The 19,326-nt window shown below is 36.2% G+C and overlaps 1 protein-coding gene across 3 annotated transcripts; it reads right to left on the reverse strand.

Annotated features, from left to right (window-relative positions):
* Positions 1-4,879: 4,879 nt before the first annotated feature.
* Positions 4,880-12,909, reverse strand: LOC113091894 (uncharacterized). Of its 3 annotated transcripts, XM_026257566.1 has the most exons (6): positions 12,675-12,909; positions 11,139-11,257; positions 6,097-7,124; positions 5,825-5,977; positions 5,484-5,576; positions 4,880-5,291 (listed from the first exon to the last, which is right to left on the reverse strand). In XM_026257566.1, exons 3-6 carry the CDS (start codon positions 7,111-7,113, stop codon positions 4,989-4,991), a joined length of 1,566 nt encoding a protein of 521 aa, XP_026113351.1. In that variant the 5' UTR covers positions 7,114-7,124; positions 11,139-11,257; positions 12,675-12,909; the 3' UTR covers positions 4,880-4,988. The 3 variants fall into 3 exon arrangements, with proteins under 3 accessions (XP_026113351.1, XP_026113353.1, XP_026113354.1); XM_026257568.1 differs by lacking the exons at positions 11,139-11,257; positions 12,675-12,909 and adding an exon at positions 8,420-8,736; XM_026257569.1 differs by lacking the exons at positions 11,139-11,257; positions 12,675-12,909 and having other exon boundaries at positions 6,097-7,182.
* Between the last annotated feature and the right edge of the window lie 6,417 nt (positions 12,910-19,326).

A 19,326-nucleotide genomic window follows, 5' to 3' on the forward strand; every position in this document is an offset into this window, starting at 1 on the left:
CTGTAAGATACATTCTTTAAACAGTGGTAAAAGAGGATGTGGTGCTGATCCTTCAAGAGTCACTCCAAACTTATCTGTCCATAAAGCCTATAAATAATTATTCTTAATACACAGTTTTCACAATACTTCAGCATATTATTCTAATTAAGTGAGGGTCATTTTATCAGTAAAATACATATTATTTTTCTTTGAAAGATTTCTATAAATGATTTAAATCATACTTGTTTCTACAATAATTATTTAAAAGTAATCCTATAGCGCCATCTGGTGGCCATTATTGGTACTAAGAATTGCACGCTTGATTTATATGTTATGATAGTTTTAATTTTATGCTGGCTCTTGAAAATGATAAAGCTATGAAACTTACTGTGCTTCCTTCAAATGATGACTCTTACGTATATAAACAATTATGAAGAGTTGGAATTAAATTTTTTTTAAAGATATAGTAAAATAACTATTGTATTTTGTTTATGTTACTTTAATAAATCGCTATGGCCACACCATTTAAGGTATCCTAAACCCATTCGAAATTGAACATCTTCAGTATATGGCTTCATGTTAAAACAGTAAAACAGGTGTGAACTACTTGTGTCTTCTTGGAGGAGAATGAATTCATTTACAGGCTGAGTTTATCATAAATCCACAATAACATTTCTGAGTTCTGTATCAATCTGTGTTGTTGTTTGTTTATTTTTATTTTTTTATTTTTCATAGGAAGATAACTGACCCTTTACTCTCCTTTTTAATAAATGTGCTTATAAACCAAGAACAAGCTATTTATAGCTGTATGGATTTACATTTAAAAAATTATCCTATGGCAATCATTCTAAACAGCTTGAATAAAACCTGTTAATATTTATTATAGACCACTGCAACTGTGTATAATCTAACAAAAAAGTTTATTATGAAAATAAAAGTGTGTACACCAGATAAATTGGACGATAAAGAAATTGCTAACAATAATATAATAGAGCATGTTTTAGGTTTTTAGGCGTTTAGATGCAGAAATGGACAAATCAAATGTAAAATAAAATGTAATTGATTTAATTAAATATATATTAAGTCTTGTTAGAGCAAAATAATAAATAAATACCTACACACATTAAAAAAGCAGCCAAGATTAATGAGTTTAATTTTTTATATAGATTAAAATTGAAGACAGAAGCAGCTGGTATATGCGGTCACTTAATATTAAAATCCAGTAGATCCACTTCAGATTTATTTCTCAACAGTTTATGTTCACTTGGCTGTTTTCGTTTATATTAGCCAAGCTATTATGTGTTTTGAAATAATCTTGTCCGTGATGTGTTCGTTCTTACGACGAAAGGCAGAATCATGCAGCTCGAGAGATATGTTATTCTGCCAGTCGCGCTTTCAAATAGTCTTGCGCACATAAACGGGTCACAAACACCTGTATTTAGCTCGTGTTGTGTTATAATGGGTGTATAGTGTGCATTTATGGCAATAATTTATTTTAAAAAGCTCTTAAACAAGAATAAATTCATTTGTTTTGAACTTGTGACACTGTGCGCGCTGATCGGAGGCAGTGATTTCAGATAGGCAGCCGCAAATATTTCATTATCACACAAACAGTTCAAAAACATCTTAATTTAGCTCTTGGTGTGTTCTAATTGGTGAATTGTGTGATATCGCTGCAATACTTTATTTTTAATAGCTATAAAACAAGAATAAACTCGTTTTTTCTGAGTTCATCATTCCACACGCTCTTGCTCAGAGCGGTGATTCATCTCTCGTGTTTCTCACGTATCACTGACCACACATCCATTATTAATGAGCCCTGACCTGATAATAATCATATATGTTGGTTTAGCTTGTCAGTGTGAATTAAATCCAAGTATTATTTTGTATTTTAACCGATTTAAAAGTGAAACCAAAAGAGAGTCTCCTCCCTTTTTTAGTTTAGGATATGCACCTGTAGGGGCGCTATTTCTCTCAGATAATGGAAGTCTAAGCACACACACTCAAACAGAGGGACAGAGTGAGACGAGATGTCTGAGAGTTTTTTAAATTTCTGTTATCCATACAGTGTTGTAAAGTCATGAAACTATGCATATTTACTCAGAATAACTTTCTTTTCTGTATGAAAAAATGTTTTGAAGTGTTTGGAATTTAAAAATGCAGGAAAATTAATAATTCCATTTTTACTGTCATTTAAAAAAATCACCACGACAAAACCATCCAAGCTATCCAAAACCCATTCACAATTTAAGTTCCTCAATGTTTTTTCAACATGTAGACAAAGTTTGGTGTTTATAGTGTTACTCTCCTCTGAGCAGTATGCATTAATTCACAGCTAAATGTAAAAAACAATCCACATTCAAATCAAAATAGCCGACTTCCTGTTGGTCGTAGCTAATGACTGTGAATTAGAAAGTTGTCCGTCTTGATAAGAACAATTTTTGTACTGAGTTTGGTGTCTGTAGCTAAAACTAACCCCCCCACTTTTGACAAAAGGTGGCGCTATAGAGTGCCTCTTCCACGCCCTCTTATGAACTTTTGCCAGTGTCTAGCTGTCACTAATACTGATATGTGTTCTGAGTTTGATGAAATTCTAAGCATGTTATATGCCTCAAAATCACCTGAGAAGTATTCCAGTTTGACATGTTGCCACGGCAACAATATTTTTAGATATCAATATCCCCCCAGCAGATTTATATCGACTGTGTTTTAACATTATTCTGATGAAGTTTGAAGCAAATCGAGTAAAAATAAGATGCTGAATTCAAAGCATTTTGAAAATGACACACTTCCTGCTGCCAGTTGGTGGCGCTATAACTTTGACTCCTAATAGTCACATATATGCGATCGACATCATACAATGAATAATCTGATGAAGTTTTATAACAATTAGGAAATGTATGTGGATGGTATTAGACACTTCCTGTTTCTCAATTCTCGCCATAAATTCAACGCCTCACTACGAGCAAACCGTTTGAGATATCAAAAATCCCCTGGCAATTTTTCATCCCCAATGTCTTGAGATCGTGTTGACCGAGTTTGGTGTCAATCGACAAAAAACCCTATGACAAGTATTTCAAATTCCAGAGCATGCGCTTTTTACATAACTCTAAATAGCTGACTTCCTGTTGGGCGGAGCCTATGACATGCAATACGAAAGTTGTTCAGCACGATGAGATCTATATGTGTACTGAGTTTGATATTAATATGTGCAAGTATGTGTGAGCTATGCATCAACACCCGGGTCCCAGCCTCTGCAGGCTCCTAAAGGCCACAGATTCCAAAGTGTGCGCAAATTTTCAAGAGTTTTTGAGTATGTTAAGGACCCCAAAAGCCCCCACAACTTTGACGAAAAATATGAATACTAAACGCTAAATATCCAACTTCCTGTTGGGCGGAGCCTATGACATGCAGTACGAAAGTTGTTTGGTTTGATGAGATCTACATGTGTACCGAGTTTCGTGCGTCTACGTGCAAGTATGTATGATATATGGCCCTCAGTATTCCAGGGGGCGCTGTAGAGCCCCTGTGCCACGCCCGTGTATCAGTCTCTGCCCGGCCCTAATGGCCGCAGGTTCCAATGTGTGTGCCAATTTTCAAGACTTTTTAAGCATGTTAAGGGCCCCAAAAGCCCCCGAAACCTTGAAGAAAAATAATAATAATAATAACAAATAATCCTAAGGAAAACAATAGGGCTCTCGCCCTCCAGGCTTGAGCCCTAATAATAATAACAAATAATCCTAAGGAAAACAATAGGGCTCTCGCCCTCCAGGCTTGAGCCCTAATAATAAATATAGCTGCAAGCAGCGATGGCGGGCTCAAGCCACCAATGCCATCGCCGCCCCGGTGGCATCAGGTAAACTTTGCCCAGCGGGCACATGCATTCATAATATCCCTCTGGCAGTGAGGTTTTAAAGGATATGGCAGTTAAAGGGTTAATCCAAATCATCTAGACTTTAAAATCACATTCACAGAACAATATATATATATATATATATATATATATATATATATATACACTGAAAAAAATTTTTCATTCAACCAATTAAAAAAATTTAGGGTAATGGTTCACATCTATATTTTATTACTTGTACCAATTAAAAATAAATAACTTGCTCTAAACAATATTTTCTCTGTCTATGAAAACTATTTAGTAAAACATGATAGAAAGTATATTTTTCTTGTTGATGAAAGTAAATTAATTTAAATTCTATTTTTGATCTAAACAAAAAGATATAGATTTAATTAAAACAAACTTTCTCATTTAAGAAATATTAGAATAATTAATTTTTCTCAATCAAATATATAAAGATTCAATTAAACAATTGTTTTAAATTTAAGAAATATGTATTAGAAATATTTAACTTTATCCAATCCAACAGATATAGATTTAATTTATCTTAATAGAATAGTTAATAGAAATTTAGTTTTATACAAATAAAAACATTAATTTAATAAAACATGATTCCCATTAAGAAACATCATTAATAGCATCTGATACAAATCTAATCCAAAAAGACATCAATCATTTTCAATACATCATTTTATTAACATTTTACATATCCGTAACTTGCTACTAAAGTGTCAGATTTTTTACATTCTTCTGAGTTTGACATTTTCAGATTTTTTTAAACATTTTTTAACATTTAGTAGCTGGCAAACATTGACATTTTCTTAAATCTGTGGAATTCGACAAGCATTGAATTAGGATTTTTTTTTTTTTCCCATCAGAAATCTTTTTTTTTTATGATGCAACAAATAATATCCACCGGCCAAAAAAAAAAAAAAAAAAAAAGTTTGAAACAGAACGCATGTATGGAGTTGTTGCGTACACCGTCATAATACAATGTAAACTTAAATAAATTGGCAGCATTTAGAACAGCTGATTGCCAACGCTTGACAGATTATACTACTAAAAATACTGAACCAACTGCCGAACCATAGCCAGCTACTCAAACACAAAATGAATTGCAGGGTAAACATTTGCAGGGATGTGTGGGAACCCTGAATTAAGCTCTATTGTAGAGTTGGTCGTAGAGCCGCTTGACTTTATTGGTCATGCCTTTTGGGTCCAGCTCCATGATGACTTTCTGTATGTACTCAAATGTCAGTTTCAGTGTCTTTGGATATTCCAAATTGAGGGTATAAAGGAGAATAGCAACAGCATTTGCAATGGATGGCAACTCGCTCAGAACCTTTTGTCCCTCCAGTACGATGCCAATGTCTTTGGGTACAGCTTGGGCATCTTTAAAGACAAATATTGCCATGGTTTCCTGTTGAAGAATTGCTTCAGCCTCTTCCTTCTCTGACACCTGGTAAAGAATTTAAAAAGGAGGAAAAAAAAAGAAAGAATCAGAAATCAAAGCAGTTTGTATTTTCCCCCAGATTAACCTCCTAAAATTCCAACAGAGGGCATGGCAGCTTTTGTTACGTCCACACATCTGCTATGTTTACATTGATGCACACTACAACAAAAGATTGAACTGACTTTAAGGTTGCCTTACCAGGAAATCTTTGATGAGGTCCTCCACTGCTTCTCCCATGTTAAGGATGAGACATTTAAGTGCAATCTCTCTCTTTGTAGCCGTGTCAGTATCCTGCATCAAGAGAGTAAAAATTAACCCCCTGTAGTCAGCAAAGTCACTGTAAAGTCATTTTAAAAATGTGAAATTAAAAATAATGTAATGTAAATAAAATAATTTATTTTAATTAAGAAAATATTTTTATTCTTATTATGCAATAAATGCCATTTCTTATTCATAGAATCTTGAAAAATGTATCTTATTATTGAGGACCTGAGAGGACATGTGGGTGAGCAAGAAAAGTAAAAAAAAAACATCTATACCTTTTCTACAACTGGCAGCAGCCTTGTCTTCTCCCGAATGGCTCCTCCCTTCTTTCTGATAACCTTTATCATTTCAGTGCATTTCTCATCAAGGTTCTGCATGAATCTTGCTTCAAGTGGTATTGTGGTTACTCTCAAGAACTCTGCGTTCACCTTGGGAATATACATAGTGTATATATAATCAAACAAATGTACATAAATAAAAAATAAAAAAAAATAAATAAACAAATTTTAAATTCATAATGCTAGTATAATGAATAATGCTAGTGTACCTCTTGAACGTCAATGAGTGCCGGCCATCTTTCAATGATACTGAGCAAAGGTGTTTTCTTGTCGACAATTTCTTGCCTCCTAAATGCGAACGTCTGTGCCATCTTCTCTCTAATTGTTTTGACATTGTTCCTTTTCTTTACCTCAGACAATAGGGCAATTCTCTCTTGCTCCATCAACTCCGGGGTCTTGTTGAGAGGTAGAGATGGGTAATGGTTAGACTCAGCTCGCCTGGGTTTCTTTATGTTCTTTGCAGGGTGAGAATCCATCGAGGACTTTCTTTTCACTGTATTGACAGACAGCTCATCAGATGATGAACTGTGCGATTTCAGGTATGTGCGATAGTTATACATCTTTGTCTTAAGTCTTTGTTTCCATCCATAACTGTGGTTAAAGGACCCAGGTTCTTTCAGACAGGGGTGTGTCTGTGTGAGTGCCTCTGCCACCTCACTCAAGTCTGCATCGCTAGGATAGGATCTGTAAGAATAGACTTTGTCGGCGAGCGTTTCCAGAATGTTTGAAAGTATTTTGGAACTGGGAGTGAGTCTAGCCTGGCTTCTCTGATACTCAGCATTTCCATCCCTAAGTTGGGATTCTGTTGAATGAGAGAAAGTTGGGATGACAAACACCTTGGGCCACTGCTCCTTTCTATAGGTGTCAGAGGAAGCACTGCTTATGGGTAGTGTGTCATCCGAGCTTGCAGAGATGCTTGAATCATCTTGACTGAGAAAACTGGCCTTATTCACAGACGTGCCAACTGGCTCCAAAAATAAAGTAACAGTGGGTTCTACTGGAATAACTTTCAAAGTGCCTAGATCCTTGAGTTGTGAGGTTGAAGTTAAGTTAACCCAAGTGCCAAAATCAGCATCATTGTACTGAAGTCGTATTTCATTCGTAAGACCGCAGACACACTTTATTTCCTGGATGACTTCATCAACAGATAAGTTGTTACTTGAAAGGTTCAATTTGATCTGGTTGTCCTCTCCTAAAATAACCAGGAGCCGTGTGATGCCTGCCATGCTTTGAGATCCTCAAATTAGAAGGTAAAAAAGAGAAAGGCAGCATTAATAATCAAATCGACTATAAGAAATAGAAAGGATTTACTTTAAATAGTAAAAATTAGGGGTGTAACGGTTCACAAAATTCACGGTTCGGTTCGATACGATACACTGATGTCACGGTTCGGTTCGGTTCGGTTCGATACGTTTTAGATACAGCAAAATGTAAAAACATCTCAACTTTTCAGAATGCCGCAAGCGCACCGCGGGTCATGTGACAAGAACCAACCAATCAGCTTCATCCTTTCCCGTAACAACGTTGAGAGCTCAGCCAAGATGAAGGAACAGCTGATCATAGTTGTATATGGATTGCAATTTTGAAATAAATTCAGTAGCAGAGCTACTGCAAGCGATTTTTAGAGCTGCAAATCCATTTATCCTTCGCTGAAATTTCCGCGTCTCATGGAGAGAGCACGTCATTGTTGCTTAGCAAAGACAGACGCCTCAGGAGAAAGACGCGCTTAGCGTTTTCCATGTGTTTAAGATCCTAAAATAACCAACAGGTCTGGTGTTTGGGTTGGATTCCCTGTAAGCAATAGTGTCTAAATGCTGCAGGGATAGTTTGCTGCGTGCATGTTTCTCCTTTTTTTCGTCTTTTCCCAGATAGTACTGACGCATATATCCCAGATATTCCCGCTGGTTTTTTTTTTTTTTTTTTTTGTAATCCCGCTGGTGTACCCTGTCATGTTGCAGATGCGACATACCGTTGTTTTTTTATCCACCACTCTCTTGCCATCACCATTATAGCTTAAAGGGAATCCAAAGTGCACCCAAACACCAGACCTGTTGGTTATTGGAGGATCTTCTCATTTCTAGTCTGTTAAACGCATTGGCTATTTTGCAACGAGCCTTCAGCGTGTACTGAGTGAGCGAGCGCCTGCTGAGTAGCCTAACATAAACATATAAGATGGTGTTTTTTTCTTCTTCGGGAGTGTCAGGGGCGTTGCCTGTTACGTTGTTTGGGTTATTGGGCTACCTTGTTGAACGCATATCATTATATTTCTTTCTCTCTCTTTTTTTTTTTTTTCAAATATAATTAATTACTCCAACGAACCGTTCGGTATACATAATGCGTACCGCGTACCAAACCGAAAGCGTCGTACCGAACGGTTCAATACGAATACGCGTATCGTTACACCCCTAGTAAAAATATTTCTATATAACTGATGTGGCTGTATTTTGGATGATATATATGCAGGTTTATAGATTGAAAAGAAAAAAAAAACAACAACAACAAAAATGTACCAATCAAAACACAAATACAAACCTTAAATGTGAATATATCGTTTGAGTGTAATAAGCCGCATAGCCCCAACTGTGTAGTCTACCAGGGGATAAGGATCGGTCAGTTGAGATGGCTCCAGAACTTCAATCTCCTTTGAAGGTGAGGTTTCAAGTTGAAAAGCTCTGAAGTGTTCTATGTACCAAGAACTTAGTTTGCGAACAACAAAGGCCAACTCGTTTTTGAGGACCACCATCTGGATGATTTCAGTGAAGGCAGGAATTCCTTCAATTGAGCCATATGAAAGGATCATTCCAAGTCTGTAGTTAAATCCATTATAGATTACATTTTCAGTCAAAGAAACTTCCTTCACATTTGAGTGTTTCTGTTTAACAGCCTGTGCAATTTCATCTTTCAGGACATCAGTGCTAACAGTTGAGCAATGCTTAACTTCCAAGAGAGGTTTAGGAAAGTTGAATGAGTAGAGCTGGTGTGCCAGAGATAACTGGTGTCTCTCTGCCAAGGAAAACAACACGTTTTTAAAGCAGCTAGTGTGTCGTACAACTCTCTTAAAAAAGCTATGTTTCCCTTCAAATCTTAAAGTCCAGAGCAAAACAAGAGGTCCAAACTGATAAATTAGCTGTGGATAGTGTTCCAAAAAGTGATGCTTTGGAAGCAAGTTTGAGTCTGGAAAAACCTCTTTGAACCGTACTCTATGCTCAGAGATTTTGAAATTTAAGTAAGCTATTGTTTCATCAGTATGCACAGGTGTGACAACAAGGTCAACAATGTCCTTTAAGTCTGTGAGGAGATTCCAAGCAGGTTCGTCAGCAGGTACTTTATGTCCCAAGAGAAGTGGCAAAAACCTGATCAAACTCCAATTCTCATGAGAATTGCCACCAACTGTTTTTCTTTTTGCATATGTAGGTGGCACAGGATGGGGAGAATTTGCTTTATCTTTCCACTTGAAGGGGAATGTATTTATGGAGTCATTCAAAAATTCCAAAGTGAAGTATTTCTTTGCGGTGAAGACAGAAAGACAAAGAGCTATTTCGAAAGGAACAATTCCTTCAAAATAAATGTCCGGTGGAAAGCCAGTAGTGACATTAAAATGAGCAAGTTTTTCTGACAAAACACAAGTCTTCTTAACACCAAAACAACTGGCCAACGATTCCTCCTCAAGTGTTTTAAGATGTCTTGCGTGACTTTCCTCTGGCCTTAAAGAAAATGTTCCACTGCCCACGTCCCTTGTCTGAATTTCTGGTTTCGAGGCCGTACAAAACCTACAAACATAAGCACTCGAAAAACTCTCCACAAAATCAGCACAACCATGCGCACCCAGGTTGTCCGCAACAACACATTGCACTGTCCCCTTTACACATTTTCCTAACTTGCTCACAAATATACCATGTTGCTCTAAAATAACCAAGTCCTTAATTAAAGGTTCTAGAGCAGCGCTATATCCATACTCATTTACATCCTCACTTTTGATCAATGCAGCCAAGTAGATTGATGACAATGCAGAGTGCAAACCAGGCGGCAGATTGCCTAAAATCCAGTATAGGGCACAGATTTTATGTTTTTTGCGTGAGGTGCCAAGAGGATTGCAAACCTCAAAATCATCTATGTACAGAATTATTGAAATTGCACACTCGTTTGAGAAAAGGCTGTGTTCTTTAAAAATTTCACCATCCCAGAGACATCTGTAAACCTGCTTCTCACTTGACACCGATTGAAGTTTCTCCTTTAAATTAACTGCATTGCTGAGGATAGTCTCACAATTTAAAACCTGCTGCAATAATTTTAATAAGGGAATATACTGAAATGATCTTCTGTTCTTTTTATCCAATACATATTCCACAGGTTCCACTACAAAGAAATTACGTCTATAATATTTGTTGCGCCTATATGCAGTAGATAGAGGGCCGTCTTTTCCAATAGCAAGTTGAATAGGATGTGCGGTACAAAGTTCTTTGGCTAACTCTTGGACTAATGACCAAACAACCTGACAATTATGATCCACTAAAAATTCAGTAATTGTCTTCTGAGTGTCTGGAATAGACACAGTCCCAATGACATACTGCAGTTCCTCAAGGAGTACATTTACAGCTGCACTTGACACCAGGTAACTATGTTCCAATTTCAGTAGAACTGAGGCTAACTTTAGCTCAACTTCTTCTGTATAATGTCTAGGTTCTTCCAAAGTTGGTTCTTCAACTAGTAGATCCTCATTTAAATCAATGTCAGAGTCAACTGAATCTAAAGCAGATGGATTAAAGTGTGATCTATGAACAATTCCAGGTTTTAAATCTCTTGTTGTACACACTTTGTGTTTTCTCCATTTGTGAGTGTGGAAACTTCCATATACATTGGTTTGATATGAACAGCCAACATACATACAAGTAACTGATTCATTATTTTTTAAATGTTGGCCAATATGGTGAAAAAAGTCCGTTTCAGAAGCAAGTTGACTGTAGTCACAAACGTGGCACTTAAAATGTGAGATGTCTTCTCTTGAGGAATGTGAAGAAGGGTGGTGTGTAGATAGATGCTTCAGCAGAGCATTCCATGTTTTGCTTGAAAATGGGCAGCTTTCATACAGGCAGAGAAAGTGGTGCCTTCCATAATGGTGATGACTGAGTCTATAATGTTTTAGCAGTTCAGATCTTCTGGTACAACAATGTCCACAATGCTTGCATCTCCACATCCATGTGTTTACCAAGAACCCTCTGCCCCTACCAAAATAAACAAAAACAAAACTTACCCCAAAACTGCCAAAATTTGGAGTCTGCAGAAATAGTTTTAGAAGGTTTCTCCCACCGTAACAGCAGCTATGATAAGGTTATGGTTGATCAGATGTTTCCACCTTGGAACTCAGATATCCTGCATATAAGTGAGAGTGAGTGAAAGGGTGAGATAGAGAAAAAAAGATTCTCATATTTGAACAGTCACATATTTTAATCCATCTTAACTTAAGATGCTCAGATCAAAGGGAGCCATCACACCTGTTCATACTACCCACTACCATAACTACATTTCTTAAGAGCAATTTTTGAATGGGAAACAAATACAGCCAATATTGTACTTGTAAGAGATGTGTACACAGCATGTGTGCATAACATGTTTAAAAATGAGATTCATAGGTTATATTGTAATTAATAAATTATTTTGCACCCTCCCCATAGTATTTAGACAGAGGACCTCCCTTATTTAGATAATTAATCGATATTCAGTTCAATTAGCCTAATATCAGATCACACATGACTAATATTTAGTTGTAATGGGTCACTTATCCAACAAGCTACAATAATAAACAAGTTAAGCTAGGTAACGTTATAATCATTCATAGAAATATTTTTTGACATGGCTAATTTAATGGCACGGAGCACTGGTTTGTATCGGTGAGGTAGGCAGTGGACCAAACCACTGTGATAGACGGGATGGCAGACCCAAAACGTTTTAAAAGTTTTTTGCGTTTATATCATTTTACTACGTGAATAATTAGTTTAAGTATATGGCCATTATTTACAATACACAGAACAGTTTGCAAGTTATTTTTTGTAAGATACTGAACCGGGAAGCGGGAAGCGGGAACGTGACAAAACAACGAACGACGCAAACGACTCGAATCGAAGACTCGAGAGATGACCAAACGTTCATATCTATGCCTAACGTTTAGCTTACGGGCCTGTCACGTGATGAACGACCCACTCCAAAAACCAGAAACTCCATAAAGGTGAATACCAGAACCATCAGGACGCTGAAAAAAAATCACTTTTGGAGACGACTCGTTCTTCCCGAATCACATTAAAGACTCTTTCAAAACGAATTTAATTAAACGAATCGTTCAAGAACAACCAATCAATCGCTTCTGTTTTACAAAAAACAGCGTTATATTAAATTATAATCAAATTATTAAAACAGACAAAAAAAATGAATCCATGAGAGGAATCGAAATGAAAATTTTACATCCGATTTCTGACCTTATGCATTAATTCCAAAAATGACGTTAGTTCAATAATGATATCAGCTATTTGCAAACAACACTGAAATAAATGATTACGGAATGTTATATTACATTTTACTCTGTTTCGCCTCGCTTAAAACGGGAGCGGGAACTGAAAATTTTCCGCCGCTTGCAAAACTTACATGTGGTCTCACAGCAGCGTTGCGTCGTAAAACATTTTAATCTCGATCTAATGTTAGGCACTAAAGTACAAAACGTCTACATTAACAGACAACGTTAAAACATTAATCATTAACATTCATTATTAACTTAATTCGGAAGTATTTTACTAACCTTCAAAGGCGTCGTGGCGATCCACCGTTGACTTGAAGATCAGGTGGCTGGTCGTCGCTTTTTTTGTTTAATACGCATGCGCAGGCATGCTCGAAATTGTACATTCATCCAAACAAATATTTTTCCGTTGAGCACTTAATGAAAAATATTTATATTCAACAATGTTTTGAACGAAAAAAATATTATTTGAAAAATGAAACAAATAATTGTAAACTAAATTGAAAGACAAATTATTAATTAGATGAGGTACTGCTTGAAAACTTTTTTTCAGTGTATATATATATATATATATATATATATATATATATATATATATATATATTTAGTAACACTTTACAATAAGATTTCATTTATAAACATTATGTTAACATGAACAATATTTATATAGCATTCATTCAGTCAGTTAATATTCCAAACTTAAACATTAAAACATTGTTTTATTGTGATTTTATTCCAAGCACATTTTACCAATTCCAAACCATATCAATCTTAATAACTACCATTATTTTTTATTTAATCATTTATGAGTGCTATACAATAGTCCAGGAAAGCTGGAAGAGAAAAACTCCTTATATTCATGTGTGCAGAATTATTAGGCATGTTTTCTTTTACAGATGAAATGCGCTAAAAAAAAGAGTTTTAACTCAAACTGTAAAGTCGAAAATTATGAAATACCCATGAGAAATATCAAACACAAATGCAATAGAGAAATGGATAAGTTAAGACTTGACCAATGTACAAAAAATGCTGACTGGGTCATGAGGTCAGAAAAGAAGAAGAAAAAAACAGGTCAAGAAGAATTGACAAAAAGAATTGCAAAATAATTAGGAATTTAATGTGAAGATTAATTTTTAGTCAATTCTGCAAGACAGACTTTCAGGAAAGGAGGTGGAATAAAAATGAGCTCCTAAATCTTAATCCCAGATTCTGGAAGATATATTCCTCAAACTATCGGACAAGAGGAGGTGGTGCTGGTCCTTCACGAGTCACTCTAATCTGTTCATAAAGCCTATATATAAAATCTTAATATATAGTATTTCACAATACTTCATGGTATTTTAATTCAATAATTTTTTGGAATCTTAAGTCTCTCAGAGCCTGACACCGAGTAATTCTGGAGACTCCAGGAAAGTGGCAGTTCTGTAAAATGTTGGCGCTGGAGACTAAATGCTCCCTGATAGTTTCACACCTAATTCACTTAACACAAACACACACACACACACACACACATTACCCACAGTAACAGAGGGACAGAGTGACATCAGATGTATGATAGTTTTTTTAATTTTCTATCATCCATATAGTGTTGTATAGTCATGAAACTATGAATATTTAACATAAAAACTATGCACTCATAAATGTTATTAATGCATTTGCTAATGTTAACAAATTAGACATTATTTTACAATGTTATCAAATCCTTAAATGATTTGTGTTTTGTAATGATTTTATTGACCTACAAGCATTTGTGAAATTCTGCTTGCATTACAGCTTAGTCTTGATCTGTGAGCTGAACAGTTTTACTGTTACATCCATGAGATTATGTAAATTCAATTAAATATCATGTCACAGGATGTCAGAATCAAATGAGTTTGAAATTATTATTTGCAGCACAAATAAGGTTTTTTAGGATTTTTAAAAATCCCTAAAACTGTCAGAAAAGGATAAGGCCTAAGATTTCTATGTGAGTGGCTAAATTTATTTGTTTTTATAACTATAATGCATGAACTATGAAATTATATAAAATGTATAAAAAAGTACAACAGTTATTGTTTTCCAATGTTTTTTATTTTTTATTTTTTTTTGGATTTACATAAAAAAAAATTAGCCTACTGCAATCATTCTAAACAGCTTGAATAAAACCTGTCAATATTTATTATAGACCACTATAACTGTGTTTAATCTAACAAACAAGTTTATTATGAAAATAAAAGCGTGTACACCAGATAAATTGGACGATAAAGAAATTGCTAACAATAGTATACTAGAGCATGTTTTAGGTTTTTAGGCGTTTAGATGCAGAAATGGACAAATCAAATGTAAAATAAAATGTAATTGATTTAATTAAATATAGATTAAGTCTTGTTAGAGCAAAATAATAAATAAATACGTACACACATTAAAAAAGCAGCCAAGATGAATGAGTTTAATTTTTTATATAGATTAAAATTGAAGACAGAAGCAGCTGGTATATGCGGTCACTTAATATTAAAATCCAGTAGATCCACTTCAGATTTAATTTTCAACAGTTTATGTTCACGTGGCTGTTTTCGTTTATATTAGCCAAGCTATTATGTATTTTGAAATAATCTTGTCCGTGATGTGTTCGTTCTTACGACGAAAGGCAGAATCCTGCAGCTCGAGAGATACATGCTATTCTGCCAGTCGCGCTTTCAAATAGTCTTGCACACTTAAACGGGTCACAAACACCTGCATTTAGCTCGTGTTGTGTTATAATGGATGTATTGTGTGCATTTATGGCAATAATTTATTTTAAAAAGCTCTTAAACAAGAATAAATTCGTTAGTTTTGAACTTGTGACACTGTGCGCGCTGATCGGAGGCAGTGATTTCAGATAGGCAGCCGCAAATATTTCATTTTCACACAAACAGTTCAAAAACATCTTAATTTAGCTCTTGGTGTGCTCTAATTGGTGAATTGTGTGATATCGCTGCAATACTTTATTTTTAATAGCTATAAAACAAGAATGAACTCGTTTTTTCTGAGCTCATCATTCCACACGCTCCTGCTCAGAGCGGTGATTCATCTCTCGTGTTTCTCACGTATCACTGACCACACATCAATTATTAATGAGCCCTGACCTGATAATAATCATATATGTTGGTTTAGCTTGTCATTGTGAATTAAATCCAAGTATTTATTTGTATTTTAACCGATTTAAAATCGAAACCAAAAGACAGTCTCCTCCCTTTTTTAGTCCGGTAACTGCACCTGTAGGGGCGCTATTTCTCTCAGACAATGGAAGTCTAAGCACACACTCTCAAACAGAGGGACAGAGTGAGATGAGATGTCTGACAGTTTTTTAATTTTCTGTTATCCATACAGTGTTGTAAAGTCATGAAACTATGCATATTTACTCAGAATAACTTTTTTTCTGTATGAAAAAAGGTTTTGAAGTGTTTGGAATTTAAAAATGCAGGAAAATTAATAATTCCATCTTTATTGTCATTTTAAAAAATAACCACGACAAAACCATCCAAGCTATCCAAAACCCATTCACAATTTAAGTTCCTCAATGTTTTTTCAACATGTAGACCAAGTTTGGTGTGTATAGTGTTACTCTCCTCTGAGCAGTATGCATTAATTCACAGCTAAATGTAAAAAACAATCCACATTCAAATCAAAATAGCCGACTTCCTGTTGGTCGTAGCTGATGACTGTGAATTAGAAAGTTGTCCGTCTTGATAAGAACAATTTTTTGTACTGAGTTTGGTGTCTGTAGCTAAAACTAACCCCCTCACTTTTGACAAAAGGTGGCGCTATAGAGTGCCTCTTCCACGCCCTCGTATGAACTTTTGCCAGTGTCTAGCTGTCACTAATACTGATATGTGTTCTGAGTTTGATGAAATTCTAAGCATGTTATATGCCTCAAAATCACCTGAGAATTATTCAAGTTTGACATGTTGCCACGGCAACAATATTTTTAGATATCAATATCCCCCCAGCAGATTTATATCGGCTGTGTTTTAACATTATTCTGATGAAGTTTGAAGCAAATCGAGTAAAAATAAGATGCTGAATTCAAAGCATTTTGAAAATGACACACTTCCTGCTGCCAGTTGGTGGCGCTATAACTTTGACTCCTAATAGTCACATATATGCGATCGACATCATACAATGAATAATCTGATGAAGTTTGATTAAAATTAGGAAATGTATGTGGATGGTATTAGACACTTCCTGTTTCTCAATTCTCGCCATAAATTCAACGCCTCGCTACGAGCAAACCGTTCGAGATATCAAAAATCCCCTGGCAATTTTTCATCCCCAATGTCTTGAGATCATGTTGACCGAGTTTGGTGGCAATCGAGTAAAAAACCTATGACAAGTATATCAAATTCCAGAGCATGCGCTTTTTACATAACTCTAAATAGCTGACTTCCTGTTGGGCGGAGCCTATGACATGCAATACGCAAGTTGTTCGGCACGATGAGATCTATATGTGTACTGAGTTTCATATTAATACGTGCAAGTATGTGTGAGCTATACATCAACATTTATGACTGTGTTCCAGGGGGCGCCGTAGAGCCCCTGTGCCACGCCCGGGTCCCAACCTCTGCAGGCTCCTAAAGGCCACAGATCCAAAGGTGTGTGCCAATTTTCAAGAGTTTTTGAGTATGTTAAGGATTCCAAAAGCCCCCACAACTTTGACGACAAATATGAATAATAAACCCTAAATAGCCAACTTCCTGTTGGGCGGAGCCTATGATATGCAATACGAAAGTTGTTTGTATTGATGAGTTCTATATGTGTACCGAGTTTCGTACGTCTACGTACAAGTATGTATGATATATGGCCCTCCATATTCCAGGGGGCGCTGTAGAGCCCCTGTGCCACGCCGTGTATCAGTCTCTGCCCGGCCCTAATGGCCGCAGGTTCCAATGTGTGTGCCAATTTTCAAGACTTTTTAAGCATGTTAAGGGCCCCAAAAGCCCCCGTAACGTTAGAAAAAAAAAAAAAAAAAAAAAAAATAATAATAATAATAATAATAATAATAATAAATAATCCTAAGGAAAACAATAGGGCTCTCGCCCTCCAGGCTTGAGCCCTAATAATAATAAACAAAGCAGATACAAGAGAGGTCCTCGCACCTCGGTGCTCGGGCCCTAATTAAAGCTGCAAGCAGCGATGAACGGGCCCTCGCACCCTGGCTCACCGCCATCGTGTGGCTTTAGTAAACAGGTGAACGGTGAGAAATATGCATTTCAAATTGTTAATATAAGTGGAATATGTCAAAGTAATTTATATGTGCCAGTTTTCCTGTTGCCAACAGGTGGCGCTACCATTATAATGGAATATTGGCCTTCAGATGTGTTCAGGCCAGGAGTCTTATCGAACGTGAAGTTTGGGGAATATCGAACATTTTATGCCTGAGTTAAAACAACTTCTCTTCCTATTATGATACATCAAATTTTGTCACGTCACCATGGACACGCCCTTTAACAAAATCTCAAGATCTCCACAATTTAAAATTGCAAAGACCTTTAGATTAGAGTGACTAAAATAAAATGTTGATGTCATTAAATTTCTTGAAGTAGTTCTTTGCAGCGTAAAACATGACACTTCCTGTTGCCAGCAGGTGGCGCTATGACTATAAGTGAATATGGGCATGTAGATCTGTTAAGGGCAGAAGTCTTATCTACCAAGTGAAGTTTGGGGCAGATTGGACATTGTATGTCTGAGTTACAGCAACTTCCTTTTTCATGGCGAAACATCGAAATTTGTCAGGCTGCCATGGACACGCTCTTTAACGAAACCTCAAGATCTTCGCAATTTAACATTGCAAAGGGCTTAAGATTACACTGACCAAGTTTGGTGTTGATCTGAATAAATCTCTAGGAGGAGTTCGTTAAAGTACAACCCCTGAAAATGGCAAAAACAACACCAATTTTGCCGGGAAAATTCAAAATAACCGACTTCCTGTTGGGATTCGGATTTCGTACCAAGAGACTTTTTTGTAGGTATTGGTGTGTTACATGTGTGTACCAATTTTTGTACATGTACATGAAACATAGCTCGAGGTGCATTCCATTTAATGTGTATAGGTGGCGCTATCGAGCCATTTTGCCACACCCGATGGAATATTGGCCTACAGATGTGTTCAGGCCAGGATTTTTATCACACATATGAAGTTTGGGGAAGATCGGACATTTTATGCCTGAGTTACAAATTTTATTCCCATGGCGAGATATCAAATTTTGTCACGTCGCCAAGGACACGCCCTTTATCGAAAACTCAAGATATTCACAATTCACTATCGTAAAGGCCTTTAGATTAAACTGACCATAACACAATTTTGATCTTATTAGTTTTCTAGGAGTAGTTCATTGCAGCGTAAAGCATTCACTTCCTGTTGCCAGCAGGTGGCGCTATGACTATAACTAAATTTGGGAATGTTGATCTGTTCAGGTCAGGAGTCTTATCAAACATGTGAAGTTTGTTGCAGATTGGACATTTTATGTCTGAGTTATAGCAACTTCATTTTTCATGACGAATCATCGAAATTCGCCAGGCCGCCACGGGCACGCCCTTAAACGAAAACTCTAGATCTTCGCAATTTAACATCGCAAAGGCCTTTCGATTACACTGACAAACTTTGGTGTTGATCTGAATAAATCTCTAGGAGGAGTTCGTTAAAGTACAACCCCCGAAAATGGCAAAAACGACAAAATTTTTGATGAGAAAAAAAATAATAACTGACTTCCTGTTGGGATTTGGATTTCGTACCAATAGACTTTTTTGTAGATATTGGTGTGTTACATGTGTGTACCGATTTTCGTACAAGTACGTGAAACGTAGCTCAAGATGCACTTCGTTGAAAATGTATAGGTGGCGCTGTCGAGCCATTTTGCCACACCCACCTTAGCAAACCATTGCATACCTAATATTTTGCCATTTCTGACGTGTGTGC

Source organism: Carassius auratus, unplaced genomic scaffold, assembly GCF_003368295.1.
Source record: "Carassius auratus strain Wakin unplaced genomic scaffold, ASM336829v1 scaf_tig00214346, whole genome shotgun sequence".
Taxonomy (NCBI): Eukaryota; Metazoa; Chordata; class Actinopteri; order Cypriniformes; family Cyprinidae; genus Carassius; species Carassius auratus.

Coding starts and splice junctions, on each gene's coding strand:
- LOC113091894 (XM_026257566.1), bottom strand. CDS start 7,113: ATGGCAGGCATCACACGGCTCCTGGTTATTTTAGGAGAGGACAACCAG. Junction 5,978..6,096: donor CACTCATTGACGTTCAAGAG/GTACACTAGCAT, acceptor TATATTCCCAAG/GTGAACGCAGAGTTCTTGAG. Junction 5,577..5,824: donor TGCTGCCAGTTGTAGAAAAG/GTATAGATGTTT, acceptor CTCTTGATGCAG/GATACTGACACGGCTACAAA.